This window comes from Apteryx mantelli, chromosome 8, assembly GCF_036417845.1.
Source record: "Apteryx mantelli isolate bAptMan1 chromosome 8, bAptMan1.hap1, whole genome shotgun sequence".
Lineage (NCBI taxonomy): Eukaryota > Metazoa > Chordata > Aves > Apterygiformes > Apterygidae > Apteryx > Apteryx mantelli.
Window position 1 is genome coordinate 41,567,637 of NC_089985.1, and position 17,533 is coordinate 41,585,169.

The following is a 17,533-nucleotide window of genomic DNA, read 5'->3' on the forward strand; positions in this document are numbered from 1 at the left end:
TCACCACACGGTCCGGGCGACACAGTCACCTCACGGCCCGGCGACACAGTCACCTCACGGCCCGGCGCAGCCCCGCGCGCTGACAACGGCGGCCGCTCGCGCCACCTCGCCCCCCCCCCCCCCCGCAACAGGCGGCGCCGCCCCGCCCCCGCCGTGACGGGCCGCGGCGGGGGCGGTGGGGGCTCATTTGCATGGACCAATGGGAGGCGCGCATGCTAATGTGCTCGGCGCGGATTGGCGCTGGCGCCGGCAGGGCCCGGCGCGCGGGGCTCCTCGCGGCGCAGAAGCGGCGGGACGCGGCGCGGGGCGGACGCGCGCACCATGACGCTGGAGGAGCTGCCGGGGGAGCGCGGCGCCGCCGGCAGGTAGGGCCGGGTCGCGACGGGTCGGGCCGGGCCGCGGCGGGTCGGGGGGGGGGCGACGGGGCCGCGCCGCGCCGGGCCTGAGCGCGGCTGTGCGTCCCGGCAGGATGGAGGCGGTGGGCGACGCGCTGGAGGAGGTCCTCAGCAAGGCGCTGAGCCAGCGGAGCATCACCATCGGCGTCTACGAGGCGGCCAAGCTGCTCAACGTGTGAGTGCGGCGGGCAGGGGAGGCGGGCGGCGAGGGAGGGAGGGAGGGAGGGAAGGGGCCGCTTGCGAGGCGGCCGCGCCTGCCCCGTGCCCTCCCGCGCAGGGCGGCCGACAGCGTGGTGCTGTGCCTGCTGGCGGCCGACGAGGAGGACGGCCGCGACGTGGCCCTGCAGATCCACTTCACGCTGCTCCAGGCCTTCTGCTGCGAGAACGACATCAACATCGTGCGCGTCAGCAACCCGGCGCGCCTGGCGCAGCTGCTGCGCTCCGCCGGGCCGCCCGCCGACCTCCACTGCGTCCTGGTCACGGTGAGCAGCCGCGGCGAGGCGGGAGCCGGGGGCGCCGGGGCTCAGGGAGGCTCCTTTTCTGTCCACCTTTGAGCTCAAGGGTGCACGGCAGGCTTTGTGCACGCTTAGTTTTTTCTCTAACAACTTCAGAACCCACAGTCTTGGGTTGCTCTGTCACAGGGTCACTTTTGTTTATTAAAGCAGCGCTGTCTCCCCCTTTTTTCCCCTCCTGCTCCCCCCCCCAGCAGCCCCATGCGTCCCCGTGGAAGGACCCGGCACTGAGCCAGCTGATGTGCTTCTGCCGCGAGAGTCGCTACATGGATCAGTGGGTCCCCGTGATCAACCTTCCCGAGCGGTGATAGCGGCCGGCTGCAAACTCGCTGAATGCCATTGCACTGAAGTTCTGAAATGCTTTAGCCGTTGCTCAGGAAGTAACTCCCTACCCTGACACAAGGATTCCAGGAGGGAAAAAAATAAATAAATAAATAAAACTGAAGTCAAGTGGGGTAGACTGAAGTCGATCTACGTGTTGTGTGGGACTGAAGACAAGTGACTCCGCAGCTGGCAAGCGATGGCAATGAACACGGAAGCGAAGCTGAACGAGCAGCCTCGGTGCTGCTAAAGGAATTAAAACCTGCCAGAAGAGCTGAGACACTGTATGGCTGAGTTACTTAAAACACCCAACACCCTTAATAGTTTTTTAAAGTGCAACTTACAGTTTCTGGTTTAAATACCTTAAATACAAAAGAGCAAAAAGGTTAATCAAAACATTTTTACACACAATTTTATTGTATTTTGGGATGTTAATTCTCAAGTTTATATTCTAAGATATATAATAAGTTATTTTATGATATTGATGGAAAACTTATTTATGCTACAAGCTTTCGGAACCAGAATACCCTTAAGCTGTTGGTCTACAACCACACCACTTGTTTTAACACTCAGATGTTTAAAGACATCTGCATTAATATAATTGTTTGAAATTGGATAATGTTTTTGGATTATTTTTTTTTTTTGAAATAAAAGTTTAACCTCAATTCTGCTGTATTAGGTGTTACTTTCTTACCACATTCAGTGGCGTGCACAAGAAAAGGCTCAGCTGGTGCCTGTGGTTCCTCGTCAGGGACGAGAGTGCTGCATGTTCAGAGCTTGTTGTGCAGGACCCAAAGTGGCATGTGGGTTTTATTCTTGGCCCCTCCCAAAATCATAAAATTAAGTAGCTGATGTTGTTTTGCAGGAACTGTTACTTATTTTTCTTGACCACTGCCCCATACAGCACAGATTAAAGAATAACAAGTTGTATTTTAGAGGCTCCAGCCTGACTGGAGGGCCTGAATCCTATTGAAAGTTGGGGAAACCTGACTCTTTTTACTAGCAAAATTTTGCTATCTCCTTTTCAGAAAGGCTGTTAATCTGGTTGTCTGACGAGTGTTACACCATCTACCCAGTGCAACCCTCCTGCCCTTTCCTGAATTTGATCTTTGTGTTGCTCCTGCTTACTCTTCAAAGCAAAGCATGGGAGGAAGGAATGCTGGCTTGGGAGGGTGCAACGATTGCAATCGCTGTGGGCGCGCAGTTCCTCCCAGGAAAAGCTCCTTTGTTTCCCTTGCTCCAGGTCTCTTGATGCTTCTCAAAACGGGGTTGCCTTTGGCCCATTCCGTTTTTCAGACTCCAGCCCTGTCTGTGGGATTCCCACCGCTTCTACGAAGCTTCCAGCACTGCTAACAATCTTCACCCAAAGCAGGCAGAGCCCCTGCGTCCCCTGCACAGCCGCCTTTCCCTTCCTGAGGTGCTTTCCAGCAGCGGTAGAACGAGTCCACAGTCGCTTTTCTCCCCAGGAGCACTGAAATTGCCATCGCACGTACCAGCGTGGCTATTGGTTTGCTCGGCCTTGTGCCTCAGCCTGCTCTAAGGACTTCAGTCCTACTTTCCTGCGTAACGCTTTGCCTGCTCCCTCGCAGCCACCGGGGTTACGAGGTTTCTGTGCTAGGAGTTAAACCCTGCTCCATGCTAGGTGGGTGGGACAGCGCAGGGACAGCTGCCAACTCGCTGCCTCTTTTACTATCCACATACACACGCACTCCATAATCCCTGTGGCAGAAGCCTGGCTCCTGGCTCCAAAAGAGAAGGAAAACAAGCTCCAACACACCCACAACACTTGCTGAAGGCAACAGACAGCCGCCTCCCACGCGCCCAGGAGCCTCGGCGCTGAAGGGCGAGTCGGGGAGTCTCCATGGATGCAGGTGACCTACATAGTGGCTCGGGTAAGGCCACGTTTTCTGCGTCCCGCGCGCACGTGGCCTCGTGGCCCCGCTCGCGGACGCCTTCCCCGGGGCTCCTCGACCGCAGAGCCCGCAGGGCGGCCGCCGCCGCTTCGCTGAGCCCAGCCCGCGCGGGAGTCACGCTCCTCGGCTGCACTTCGCCGAAGCCGTGCGCTTTTACGGCGTGTGCTCAGCATGAGACAACAGCAGAAATCCACCTCAGAAAGCTTTGTTTGTTATCTTAGGGCGGAGGGATCTGGGGAATTACCTGCTTTAGCTAATTGAAAAGCTGGGCTCTGTCCTGGCGAGCGTTACACCTGCGGTTAAGGTTAGCGCGACTCCCGGGAGCAGGACTACGCAGGAGCAACGCACGCTGGCGCAGCACTGGGCCGTGGGTGGCTTTCGCCGCTGATTAACACCCTCCACAGGAGCGTCCCTCAGGGTCCCCTGCAGCACCCAACAGCGCAAAACAGACGCGATCGAAGAAACCATCTGGCCACATCCTTGTTTAAAACCCGTCCACCTCGGGACCCAGCCGCTGACGCCTAACGCGACTGGACTGCTACCCCGCAGGGAGATTGCGGCTGCTGCTGCTTCCCTCCGCCCCAGCTTCCCTCCCCAAAACTCCTATTAGAAATGCCAGTAATTTCTCCTGGACTCAGGTCTGAACATTCCCTTCGACTATTTGCCAGTCAAATACTTTACAGTGAAAAATAGTCCCAAACGGGCTGGATGAACTCACATTTGTTGCTTGGGCTGGCTGCAAAATCCAGCAGGAGGGGTGAGCAGCTAGATCAGCCCAAGCTTTGGATGCTGCAGCTACACAAAAAGGGAGTTTTCTGAACATATTTTTAACTTGCCATTATCCCTCTAAACTTTCATCAGCTTCATTATTATGGTGCGTAAGTTTGGTGCCGGCACCGCAAAAGCAAATACACTTCACAGAGTTAATTCACTGGCTATTACCTCAGTTCACACTTCTTTTAAAATCCTTCCTGTTGTGTGGTCAGTATTTTAGAAGCAAAACTGTCAGACATTAAAGAAAAAAATTTTAAAAAGTCGGAGTATAAATGCATGCAAATATAACTCAGTAGATCTTTTATCCTCTTCTGCCCTCATACACCAGACTCGGCCTCCACTGTTGCTCGTTCCTAAGTCTATAAAGAAGGTGGATTAATTACTTTTTGGAATGAAAGTTGACTGCAAGCATTTGCTAGTTTGTGCTAGAAATGCATCCGAGACCTCTGGAACGGCTGGATGCTCACGGCCTTTCCCGCGGCTGACGGTGGGGAAGCAGCAACTGGAGCAGCCCCCGACATTACATGCACGCACAGACACGTATAGATGTGCAATTAAAAGTTTTTGGCTTGAGGAAAAACCTCCTCTTCTGGGCTTGTAACAAACACCAGACCATTAACTCAGCAGCAAAAAATGACCGTAAAAGAATTACAAATTTTCAAGTGAAATATGATTATTTTTGGCAAGGTCGCAAGAAAGCAGAATGCAGGGAGAGAAGCAACACTGCGGATCAGACTTAATCACCCTACTAACCTCTGCGCTAGATTAGCCTTAAACAAACAAACAAACCAACCACCTGTAATTTAACTTAATTGAAACCTTTTACATTTCAATATTCAATATCCCTTCCCTGTGTCACTTGGAGATTTTCACGGGGTCTCTGTACAGGAACAAAACGTTCCTGAATTTCCCCCGGAGAGGGAGGCGAGTGGCTCTGGGCGCAGGCGCAGCCAGACTGTTTTACAACAGGCAGGATCCAAAAAGTAATATGAAAGAGGGGAAGGAAAAAAACAAAAAACCCTCTACCACCCCCCCAGAACTAAGGCTTTACCAAGGATTTTTATAAGTCTAAACACTTTTTTTTTCAGTAAAACATGCAACAGCAGCAAAATCATGATGCTTCAAGATTCTGCCAGCGGTGCGGGCTGAGGCACCCTGGGGATTTCGCTTGTGCTGCCACGCTCTCGCCGGATAAAACCCTCTCAATATAGAGCTGGGACCTATGAGGGGCGGCAGAGCCCCTCTTCCCCGGAGAGGAGGAGCGTGCCATCAGGAGTAAAGGCCGTAGCCCCGTCCGTCTGAGAGAAACAGCTCTGAACTGAAAGGCGCTGGGGGGCAGAGACAAGATTTCAACATAATTAGCAAATATACTCAAGGCTACGTGTAGGGGTTTCCTCGCGGTCATGGTTGCAATTTGCAGAAGACATATGCAGAGCTACAGGCACCGATATCCAGACTTTAGCAGAATTCTTTACGCTAAGATGAAAAAAAAGAGAAATGTGAAGGTGCAAGCTGACCCCGGAGGCAGAGCCCCGGCTTGACGCACCCACTACAGGACCAGAATTTTCTTTAAAACGACGCAGCGAGGGGTTTCTTTTCTTTCTCTTGATTTTGCTTTCCTGAACGTGTTAACGTCCTGGAGCGCACCACACCGCTCAGGTACCGCCGCAGGTTCCCGCTCCTCCCTCTCCCAGATTTGCACCTTGCTGACGGACAATCTGGCCTACAAAACCTGCAAAATTGTTACCAAGTATTCTCTTCAAAATTACTTGCATCCCTGTCAGGATTCGATTCCACTGCGCTGGGGGGCGAAGTACCGCCTGGCTGGCCGACACGGATGGCGTGGGCAGTCGGCTCAGAGGGGCTCCGCACACCAGCGCGAGGAAAGCAAAGTGAAACGAACTACGACGCTAAGCTGAAACAATAGGAAAAGCAGTAATACTTTAATGACGAGTTGCAGAGCCCCAGGGCGGCGACAGCACCAGCTGTGAAGTCGGTTCTCCAAGCAGCCAGCCTTCTCTTTCATTGCCACAAGACGCATTTCCAACAACCCCAACGCGTAGGTTCAAGAAGAGGCCTGCTCCCAACGGGTACAAAGCGCATTAGGTAAAAACACGAGCAGTTCACAAAGCCTACCGTCAGCCGAAGGCAAGGCGCACCGATACAGTCCGCGCGTACCTTAAGATACGAAGGCAATATAACACAGTATTAAAGAGTCAAATTAGAAAATCCAGAGAAAAACACAAACAATAAGCTGGCTTCTCAGTTTATGGTGAAAAAAAGTACAAATACACATTCTGGAGTAGTATCAGATTCACTTTACATAACATGAAGATTAGAGGCATCGGTCAGAAGAGCACCAGGTTGCAGCACTGTGGTACAGCTATTCTGGGCTTCTAGCCTGGCCGAGAGCCCCCTTTAAAGGATGAAGCCCTTAATTCCCGAAACGTGCAACGCCTGTGAATTTAAACAGTTTCATTTCTCCTGTTTCACTTTCCTAACTAGAAAGTCCATATTTCTTTAAAATTTTTCCAATTCCTCTTCTTTCCTCAGGTTATTTATACCAAAAGAGCAATGCTTACGTACAAATGTAACTGCTTGAGCTTCCATGTGCCCCTACATATTGCATTTAAAAATACATAGTTTACCTGAAAATCGATACAACAAAAGTCATGAGCAGCAGCCACTTTCATGTTATTATTTTAGCTGTCATTCTCAAGTGTTCTACCTAAAAGTGAGAAAGCATCTCAAAGAAAATTGGCACAATCTTTTTAAACCTACATCTATAACTAAAGATGCAACCACGTCCTTTTATTGCTCAAATGTATGAGAGCCAGCAAAATAGATGCCAATAGAAATTTTGCCCCAATGCTGTAACGATGTCAAAATTGCACGAAAAAGTAGAAAAATACACTTAACAGTAAATAGGTCTGAGGAAAATAATCATTAGGTTTTCCTTTAAAAATAGGCCTACCTTGCGGCACAGCTTTAATGGATCACGCGCTCAGTACACGAACCATCTCGTGCGAGGTCCGGCGTCTGCTGAAATCCATGCTGAAACCTCCCCGCCGCCCCCCGAACTGCCAACAAGCGCCTCTGCTTTACAGCGGCAGATTAGCTCCTAGCTCCTGCAGCGGAGGCGTTCTGACAAAACTAAAATCACAGCTGGGGCACTAAACTTCAGCTTGAGAAATGCTGGTAAGTTTTACACGCTGGAGTAACTGAGCAAAAGGGACCAATCTGCCGGAGACCCTGCACTAGAAGTACGACGTTAAGCTCCTCGGGCTTTGTTTTGATCTAGAACACCGAGCGGGAATAACGTGAGATTGCAAAGCTCCAATTTAGGGGAAAAGTGTCGGCCAGACCAGTGTTATATAGCTGGACGATAAATCAGCACCTAGACCGCACTTTATTTAGGGGCAAACAATAGAGAAAAAAATTATATATTCAAATCATCTTTGTATCTACACAGGTTATCTTTTTTTGGGAGCTCTAACTAAATAAAAGTGCTGATTACTACGGGGACAACAGATTCATAGAAGAATGATGTTTGGGCAACGACAGGAAGTTATTTAACCTTCCTACAGCCCATATACCCATTTTGACACTTTAGGAACGCGGCGAGATTTCACCGAATGGTTATTCTTTCATACCCAGATGAAGTTAATTACTATTTTTAACATGATGCATCATAAAATGATAGACTCAAACACAGTAAATAAAATCAGTGTGAATCTACATTATTGTTTTGAAAATGTCACTAGAAAAATAGTCTAATTATAAAAATAATTTGAATGTCAGCACAGAATAAGCCGTACAATTTTCTTACTGTCAGTCTTGTATTTAGATTTTTGAACTGTTTAAGAGGCTTGTTAAAGAAAATATATAATTTCTCAATATATTATCAACAGTGTGTATATAATTTAATATAGAAATGACAAATATGCAACATAAGACAGTAAATTACAAGTGGTTAATAAATTCTGTAAATACTATTACAGAAATGCACAGTTATGGCAGATCACAATTTCAGCTTCTGAATCACTGGCTACAGAGAAAGATAAAATACATTTGTAGCCATCTGAAGTCAATATTATTTTCTCTCCCCTCAAAGTTTTCTGTTAATATGCAATGTTTGTATAAATACTGCATTAAAGTTTATATATATATATACACACACACACTAAGACTTTTTGATATGCATATGTATAAAATCACTTACTTGATGGAAAGGCCCGCCAATTATATCTGCATAACCACAATCTGGATACGATTTGGCATTCTTCCCTTTTAAAAAGGAACTTAAAAGAGCCAAATTCTGAATCCCTGCACAAACTATAAATGGGACTGAGAGCGACAGAACCATACCTCTACCTTAGCCACGGAGCAAGTGAAACACTAGTTTGCAGCCTGTAATTCTTTCGACAGGTTGTTTGTTTTTTTTTATACTGACACAGATTCCAATTAGAGAAGAAAATTTAGAGTAGCAAACTTGAAGTTGAAAATTCTACTTTTTCAACCCCTCTTAAAAAAGAGAAATAAATCATCAGATACCTAATTCTTGACACTTTAGGTTTTACACTCAGAAAACCCTACCATGAGAAGCAAACAAATATAACCAAAGACAGAGGCATAAATCTCTGGAGTCTACCAGTAGTTGCTACAACCATTTTCAAGGCAGCTTTTGCTAGATAATTCACTTCAAAATGTGTATGTGCATAAATACACATAAGTACACTAGCAATACAGATATATACTGCCTTCGCTGCATACAAGGATAATTAAAAAAAAAAAAAAAAAGTTTAATCAGGATTCCAAACCTCTGACTTTCCCATCTGTCAGCAAAGCTCAGGCAACTTTGGCTTTGTTTGTGTAACTTAAAAACCTAAACTCAAACATAATCTTCTAGAAACACAGCGCCCACCTCGCCATACTCCTCCTCACCACCTAAGAGCCAGCGCAGCAGCATCGCTGGCTTTGTCCCAGAGACCCCATTCCGCTTGACAAGAAAGAAGTTAATTCATTTTGAAATCTTGCTTCCTAATAAAGATATGGAACAGAAGGACTGCTTTAAAAAAGCTTAAGAAATCGTTTATACACATGATAAAAGAACAGCTGTTTTACACAGTTAATACTGGGTACCTTACAGATTATTTTTCTATACATCTGCCTGTGGCTTGCTTTGCTCGGCAGAGCTGTGGAGGCGCTGCTGCTCTCCTATAATATAATGCATGTTTTCTTATCCTTGAAAGGGTTTTCAGAAGCAGGTATGCCCATTAGCAAAGGATCTTTCTTGGCATGTTCTTCACAATAGAGCATTAGGTCTGCTGAAGCTTTTGACACCTGCAGAAGACAGGAAGAGAGAACAAAAAAAAAAAGAAGTAAAATGACCAAGTATTTCCCCATAACTACTACTACGATCAAATTGACTCAGAGCTGTCTGCAGATACAAGGATTTTGTGTGTGTAGGGAGAGATGCTAGGAAATCATCGTGTTACTTGGGTCCAGACCGCACTTCCCACAAAAGACAAAATTTCAGGGGCTTTGTCCGAGGGCTAGCTTTATCCACAGAGAGGGAAAAAAAGGGGGAAAAAAGATGAATCTGAGTGCCCTGTTCTTCAAGCTACCCTGGGGTTAGTCTGCGACACAAGGCAAAGGCAATGGTAATGTTCACCTCTGTTATGGCTTTGACAAAAGACTAAAAATAAACAGGAGGTTTCTAACAAGAGCTTTTTATCTCTAAAACTGGGGTTAATATACATTATTCTCAGTATTCCCCAGTATTCTCAGCTGACTCAGTTTCTAGAACACTAAATAAGCTCCTTCCTCTGCACGACACCGTCCCTAATCTTAAGAAAAAGTACCTACACCTAAGAAAAAGTACCTTTGCTGCGTGACTTTGTAACTTTGTTTAGACGGCCTTCAAAAGAGGCTGGACAACGATTTAAGGAGCCAAACAAGTATAATCTGAGCAGGCGATACTACCAACACACCCAATTTCTTAGCCCTTCTAGACAGAAAAAAAGTTTGGCTTCTTTTCTGCCATAAATTAAAGGAATCCAGTTTCAACTGTCTTCCTTTTTCACAAAGCCCATACACGTTCAAGTTCCTTGCAGATGCAAATTTTAGCCATCCAAACACATACATAACATGCACAAAACTGGAAACACATACCTGCTTCTCATTGCACACATTTGATTTGCACTTCGTATTTCCCTTTGGTTCTTCTACCAGTCCCCAAGATACCTAACTCCTTGAGGATACTTCTTTTAAGCAACCACAAGGATTAGTTTTATTTAGACTTGCAGTGCTGCAACAGAACTGCCAAGTGCCAAGATACCCCATGTGATGTGAAAACGCTGCAATGTGTGTGCGCGTGCACGGGCACACACACACTCCCTTACTGTAACGTGCCATAGCTGGGGGGGGGAAGCGGGGGGGAAAGACACGGAAGAACGTGTTCTCACCTTTATTCTTTCTATGGAGGCTTCTATTCTCAGCTGCTGAACAGTCCTCCGGGCCTGCGCTATGTTATTTGTCGTGTTAGCCGTTTTGCCAGACATTTTCAATTAAATCTTGAAGCTCTGTTACGAAAGACAATTGGTTACTTTTCTGAAAAGTGGCACAGCATGTTAAACTGTTTGTATGTAAAGAGGCAACAGTAATACACTGTAAAAAGTGCTTTTTGTTATTTTACCTAGAGTTGTTAGCTCAGAATCAGCTTGACAACCGAGAGCCTGCAACCAAAACGCTCTCCAGAAAAACTGTATCAAGCTATTATGTATCTTTTTTCCCCTCAATCCTCCACACATTAATATGCGATATACATTTATCTACTCGTACGCTTCCCCAAGAGCGCTTTATGGCTGCTTCTCTGAAAGCTGCAGCACGCTCACAGATTTGGGGTCTGCTTGCTGCCGCACAGGACGTCCGCGCCGCGGCCCCGGTGCCGCGCAGGAACCACCCCGCCGGCCCCCCCACGCAGGCCGGGGAGCATTTTACAGCCTAATTACGACAACCTTTGCCCAACCCGTTGCACCAAGAGGAGGAAGGAAGGGCAGCGACGGGGGCCACCCACTGTGGGAAATATCAGCGGAGCGAGCCCTGCCCTGCTGGCTTCCTCTGCCCGGATCTGGCGAGGTTGTGCTCCGCTTCTCCAGCGCCGAGGAGCAGCTTTACAACGTGTGGGAGGGGAAAAAAAAGAAAAAAAAAGGGGAAAAAAAATCAGCCAAAGTTCAGACAGATACTCTCAGCTGTTGTCTTCTCCCATATGGCCATATATGGTGGTGTAGCAAAAAAAAAAGAGCAACGCTGGGACTTTCCTTCTCGGGGTAAAAATTCAACGCATCGCTCACGACACAGCTTTCGCGGCCCGGGGTCCGGAGGCAGCCCAGCGAGGAGGAGGACGCCCTCCGCCGCGCTCGGCTGGCGGCTTTCCGCAAGGCGCCTGCGACGCTCCCGACGCCGCTGTGGCTCGGCCCCCGGCTCGCAGCGAGAGCATGCGGGCGGTCTGGGGCCGCGCGCGCCTGCGGGCGGTTAACGGCCCTGGCTGAGCCCAGGCCAGGGCGGCAGGGGTTTCGCTGGGAGCCGGGCGCAGAGAGGCGCGTTCCCAGCCCCCAGAAGGAGCCGTTAGCAGAGATCACGTGTGTGGGAGCACGCTCAGCCAAGGGAGACGGCCAAGCTGCCCGAAAGCCACCTCTGACTCAGCCCGGCCAGGAGGACCCCTCCGCGCAGCCACAAGCAAATGGCTGAATGCCGGCTTTGATCCCACTGGCACGTTCATCCCTGGCCAGCTTTGCTTCAGCCTCTCTGCAACACGGGCCCGAGCGCGGTTCCTTCGGCACATCCACGTTCCAGCGTCCAGCTGCGCGCCCGTGAGTCAGTCCCTTCGGAGACACGCGGCGTTTGCGCTGCTTTCCTGCACCCGAGCCGCTGCTCAGCCCTGGTTCGGGTCAGCAACGCCCTGAGCGCAGGAGGACGCGGCGGCCCCGCCGGCCACCCGGCTGCTCCTGGAGGATGTGCGCCGCCCCTCCGATTTCAGGGACCGCGCTGCCCGCCGCGGGCCGCGGGATCTGCTCCGGCAGCCGGCACGTCACCCCGCAGAGCGGCCACAAACCCCAGCAACTCCTGGAAATCAGGCAGCTGCCACTCAGCGATCATGCCACTCCCTCGGGGGGATTCGGTGCCTCTGAAGGCCCCATGCCCCTTTCAGCTGGATTCGGAAAACCTTTCCGATTGGGAGCGGGCTATCGCCTGAACGAACAGTCTTGGCAGGCGCCACCTGGCCTACAGTACATCTAAACAGATGAAAAAAAGAGTTTATGCTCAAAAAGAGAGTTTGTACTGCTTCTGCGACAATACTGGCTTATTTGAAGAAAACATTATTCCAATCTCACACTCGCTAAAGTCATCTTTAAATGTGACTTTAGTCTAATACAGCCTCTCAGGCAGTAAAACGCTTTACACGCTATGCATTTTGCGCAGAGACAGTGCAAGAGGGTTACAGTTCCCTGAGCGCCCTTGGTGCCCTGAGTCTTTAACCATACTGCACTCCCTGATTCCGGTATAATTGCAATGTCCTGTAATTACCTAAACCACTGATATTTGTTCTTCTCAGAGTGACCTGTCTTAGTGCCATCTAGGATGTTACATAAAATACAGGTGCTTTCTGGTGCAGCTTTTAACCCGTAAGCCCCCGCGAGGCTCAGGGGACGGACGACTCGCATTCGGTTCCCTTACAGGTGCTGCCCGCTGCTCTTTGGCTCCAGCAGCGCTGCAGCATGTTCCCGCCAGAGGCTCCAACCAGCAGAGCACAGACTTGAGAGGCCAGAAGTCTACTCATTTCTGACGAGGAAAACTCGGGCGGATCGCTTTGCTGCCCAGTGCCTCAACTTCCTCGTCTATAAAGCGGGGTCAGCAACGAAAACCTTCTTGCTAATCACCTTGTGAGAGATGCACTGCACATGGCATTGCTGGTAATACCTATCTCAAGCCTTTACGACTCACAGCTAATGTCTGTTCCTCTTGCAAAGTCTCAGCGGTGAACCACGAGCGCTGGAAGCTGCTGCTTTGCCCCGCTAGGTGAGCGGCAGCACCCTCGCGCTGCAGCAAGCGGCGGGGAGCGGAGCGCCAGGACGGCCGCGCCGGCACCGGCGCCCCACAAAACCGGCAGAGAAACGCTGGGAGAGAGCCGCAGCGGGGCACGGGAGCCAAAACCCTTACAAGGGTTTTGGCCGGAGTAACTGGAAAACGCCAAGTAACGCCTCTTGCTCAGGAGCAGGTAGGAGGGACATTAATAATTGATATTAGGCATCATTTGAAACTCATTTCCTGGAACAGATATTAAAAACAGATTCATGAATCTCTCTAATCTCGATGAATCTAACGGCTGTTTAACAGTCACCCCGGCGACTGCTGAGCTCAGTGTCCTACTTTTCTAGCACGCTCGTGTTTGCGTCTGAGAGGAGGAGGAGAAAAGAACGAGGCACAGAGCTCATGTCAGTGATGCATACAGCCCCAACGACCGATTTCAGGACAAACGACAGAAGTTCTTTTATAATTTTTGAATCTTAAAAACTTGTGCTGGTTGGAAGATCACAACCCCGGGCGAGGGTTCTGCAGCAGACGACGCATTTGGGGCATTTCAGGAACACATCGCATTTAAAGCATGCACCGTCCACTCCCCTGAACGTTTCCGTCAAAGGCTTCTGCCTGCAGCTACCGTGAACAAAGCTGCAGCAAAGCCAGTGAAATGTGAGCAGAAAGGACCTCCGCAGCACTGCGGACCGGGAAGACGGAGCTGACTAATCACTGTGCTATGCTAGAGAGCAAAACTTGGCCCGACGGACAACGTCTGGCGGCAATGTTTGCTCCGAACCCGGACGCGTGGTCCATGAAAAGTCCAGGATGCAACGCGCAGTGCGCTGCTACAGCGGAATGAGAAGGGACACGAAACCAATTTGGCTTCAAAGCACAGCGTAGTACGACTGTGAAAAAGATTTACGTGCTTGTTTCGGTCCCACTGCTGGAGCGAGCCTGGGTCCTTTCCAGGCTGCTCCGGAAAGCCCTGCACCTGGGACTGCTGCTCCGCCAGGCACGCCTGCACGCTCACAACGGATGCAATCGGATCCGTATTACACAAACAGGGTTCCAGAAAATCCCCGCTGCGGCCCAGCGGGGTCAGCTATGGCCTGCCCGGCACGTTGTTCAGTGTTCAGAGCCCATGGAAGGGAACCAACACAAAAGCAAAAAGGGAAAAAAAAAAAAAAAAAAGAGTCAACAGGATTTTTCCCCTGCAAAGCAGTTTCCACTGTTCCCTTTATGATGCAGCCTTAAACGAACACTCTTCCATTTGGTAAATACAGACCCTTTCCCTGCCGCTCAGGATAAGCAGAGCTGAAAATCAGCGCTGTCCGCAGGCCAGGAGGAAGGAAGCTAGGAAGGAGCAGTTGCACAAAAGCAGCTCATCCTGCAGCACTGCGAGGCTGCGCTCCAGCCCGCAGTTAAGTCACGCATGAAGAAGCCATAGGGAACAAAGCCAAGGCGTGAGTCACGGCAGGACAGCTGGCAGACGGAGCTAGCGACCGCGGGGCCGGACGGCCGAGGCGCCGCCGGTCGGGACCGCAACGCGCCTGCAGAAACGCGCGGAGAAGCCTGTGCCGCGCCGGCGAGCACCGGAGCTGGCCCAGCCGCCTGAGCCCCTGCTCTCGGACACCGGCACGAGCCGCTCCGGCCCCGCAGGAGCCCTGGTGTCTCCCGGCACTGCTGGCTGCCGAACCCGGTGCAGCAACGGCCGACAAGCCCAGGGAGCAGCAGTTGTTTCGGGAGGTGCAAAGTCCTTGCATGCCTCAGCCGTGAGGAGGAGAGGGAGATGCACAGGGGCCTGAAACGTCATGTGCACCGGCATCAGGAGACAGTTGCAAATTAGCAAACTGCCTAATGTCATTTGCGCACGTAAAATTACATTATTCATATTTTGGGGACTTTAACCTGACAATTTGGTGAATTTAATTACTGCAAAGCTAATCGTTAACTCCCAGTTACTAATCTAGAGCCAGCGTGTATAATATCATATTATAGTCAAGTGATTGCAAATCATGGAGATACAATATCTCATAGCAAGCGCACAGGGTACACACCCCGATTTGTTAATATTTGTATTACCCAGATATTAAAATACCTTTTAATGGGATGTTTAGTGATTCAATCTGCAAACTACTCGAGAGAAGCAGGAAAGTTGACTGACACAAAATAAACATATTTATCTGGAAATAGTCATAAATCTGTTTATAAAGAATTAATATACAGACGTTCAGCTTTATTGCCAGGGCAGGGTAGGCTATTTGAGGTACGTTTCTCATCGTAAGTGTTGGTGGGAGGTATACGTGAAATGTATTTCATTATTTGTAAAATACAAACAAAGTGAAAACACTCCATGGAATTCAAGTGAAAAGACGTGGTAAATTAACCACCTCCTACGTAAGCCCTTAGGTAGCGTGAGCCAGAAGAGCAGGCCCTGGCCGAGACAGGGCCGCGACCGGCGGCCAGCACGGCTCGCGCGACCCCGGGCAAGCGAGGAACGCGTCACCTGCTTCTCCACAGCCACGAGGATTTTATAAAACGGGCAGAATCAGCCCATGCCCCGAGACAGGCGGTGGGCAGGGTCATGGATTAGGCGATCTGAATTTGCAAGGTCAGACCTACGTCACACCGCTCGGTGCCACAGCATCACGCGCGGGCCGGCGCCAGGAGCCGAGGTTTCCCCCGTGCCGCGGCGAGCGCCAGCGCTCTGCAGTGGCCGCGGGAGCCCCGGCCTTCGTGCGCCCGCGCGCCGGCACCGAGGGCCCGGCCGAAGCTCCTCGGCCTCTCTCGCACGAGTTTGTGACGCTGCTGCTTGGTGAACTGAGCCAAGAGACCTGCACGTCCAAAACACGAGCTTACGAGCCAGGGCCAAGGAGTAACAACAAGCAGGCAGCACTTCACAGCGCTATTGGCATATTTAGAGGCACAATAGGAGACTTTTGTTACTAAACTCCCACAAGACACGTTGCAAATGACATTATTCATTTGGGGGGCATTTAATCTGATAATTTGGTGAACTTACTTATAGCAAAGCTAATTGTCAAACTACAGTTCCTACAGAGGAAGTCTAAAAGGATACAGCTTTTGCCTTTCTTGTTCAAAGCTTCCTGCATTTACTGCCATGACATTAGAGCTGAATAGAGAAACGACTGGTTTGCTGCAACGGTCTCCTTCCACCATACAAAAACTGTAACTGCAGCCTATCCTGCCCAAGTTCAGTAATGCATTCAAGTCCAAATCTCAAAAAAGTATTGAGACTCCTTCCCACTGAAAGCAATTGATTGCAATAGGAAACCAGAAACCTGAACACTTGGATCTGCTCTTCCTTGCTTAATCCTGGCCCTCGCTTAGGCAAGACGGTGACAGAGTTCTGCTTAACGTACAAACGTCTGAGTTGGACCCTCATTTATAAGGCTATTTCCATATTTAATGGAAGAAAAATTGCCCTCAAGCCACTCACTCCTTGTAGTTTTGCAGTTTTATAAATGGCAACAGGATTATTCTTCCAGGCACCACCGTCGTCAGAGCTACCTAATCCCCCTGCTTCTCGGGGCCTCTCTCTGGTCTAAGCAGCTGTGGTTTCTTTTCGGTAAAGCGGTTGCCTGTAAAAGCCTCCATCCGGGTGGAGGGCGCATCTGCCGGGGAGGGGGAACACGCAAGTCTGAGTCCTCAGGCAATGCAGAAACGATGGCCTCCCACCCCAGGACACCGTGCCGTACCTCCTTTGGGAGAGAGCCGCGAGCACCCTCTCCTGCCGCGCTCTAGAAGATGAGGGCAACTCCTGCTCCCTTGGGAAAACCAGCCCCGGTGGCCACTGCAGGAGGCGGCTCTGGGCTGATGAGCAGCTCGGTGCAGAGCAGCACGAGGCACTAACTCCCTGCAGGCGGTAGCAGCTACAACATCCCTCTCCCCCCTCTCATCCAGCTCTGCAGCTCCTTCTCCCGGACCGTCCCCAGCACGCCCCGCAAAGGTACTCCCCAGGCGAGCCACGGCTCTGGAAAACGTCGCAGAGCCTAGCCGCGGCCCAAGGGAGGGCTGCGGACACGGTGCATGGGGATACACCTTTCTGAAGGAGGGTCCTGCCGTGCAATCGCAATTCCACTCCAGCACCACAGGGAGGGTACGAGCAACAGAGAAAAGTGACCTTGCTCCTGGTGGGAAGCAAGTTCACGTGCACCAAATGGGAGATTGCAAATACAGATCAGGGCCTTTATTACCTGGAACTGAAATAGTAAGAGAGGTAATTCTCATTTAAAAGGAATTCTTTATGTTTACACAGTACCACTAAGAAAAGATAACAGATATGAGACTACTGGCCACTTTTGAAAGTTTGCTCTGCAAAGAAAGTAAGAAATAGGAAGAACCTACCTTCTGGGGGTTTAGTTTTGATCAGAATGGAAATACAAACACAGAGCCAGAACTCAGGGAAAGAGAAATTTTCACTCTGTTCTCCCTTCTCCTTCCGACTCAGCACAAAGGATATATGCCAAAATAGTCTCTCCATATCTGCCAGGGATGAACCAAGAGTGTTGGATCC

At 50.1% G+C, this 17,533-nt stretch overlaps 2 protein-coding genes across 2 annotated transcripts in view; one reads left to right on the forward strand and one right to left on the reverse strand.

The window, feature by feature from the left end:
• The first annotated feature begins 285 nt into the window (after nt 1–285).
• GADD45A (growth arrest and DNA damage inducible alpha) lies at nt 286–1,893 on the forward strand. Its single transcript, XM_067300512.1, has 4 exons — nt 286–365; nt 469–570; nt 673–877; nt 1,102–1,893. Exons 1-4 carry the CDS (start codon nt 322–324, stop codon nt 1,213–1,215), a joined length of 465 nt encoding a protein of 154 aa, XP_067156613.1. The 5' UTR covers nt 286–321; the 3' UTR covers nt 1,216–1,893.
• Nucleotides 1,894–6,162: 4,269 nt separating this feature from the next.
• GNG12 (G protein subunit gamma 12) overlaps nt 6,163–17,533 on the reverse strand; it is a 33,059-nt gene continuing 21,688 nt past the window's right edge. Inside the window, exons 4-5 of the mRNA XM_067301387.1 lie at nt 10,383–10,499; nt 6,163–9,258 (exon numbers count right to left, since the gene is read on the reverse strand). Of these exons, the coding sequence (XP_067157488.1) occupies nt 9,133–9,258; nt 10,383–10,478 (222 nt within the window). The 5' untranslated portion in view covers nt 10,479–10,499 and the 3' untranslated portion in view covers nt 6,163–9,132. The remainder of the gene's footprint in view (nt 9,259–10,382; nt 10,500–17,533) is intronic.

Excerpts from the sequence above, each read along its gene's own strand:
- GADD45A (XM_067300512.1), top strand. The coding sequence starts at position 322 with ATGACGCTGGAGGAGCTGCCGGGGGAGCGCGGCGCCGCCGGCAG. Across the intron at positions 366-468 it reads GAGCGCGGCGCCGCCGGCAG|GATGGAGGCGGTGGGCGACG; the intron begins GTAGGGCCGGGT and ends GCGTCCCGGCAG. Across the intron at positions 878-1,101 it reads TCCACTGCGTCCTGGTCACG|CAGCCCCATGCGTCCCCGTG; the intron begins GTGAGCAGCCGC and ends TCCCCCCCCCAG.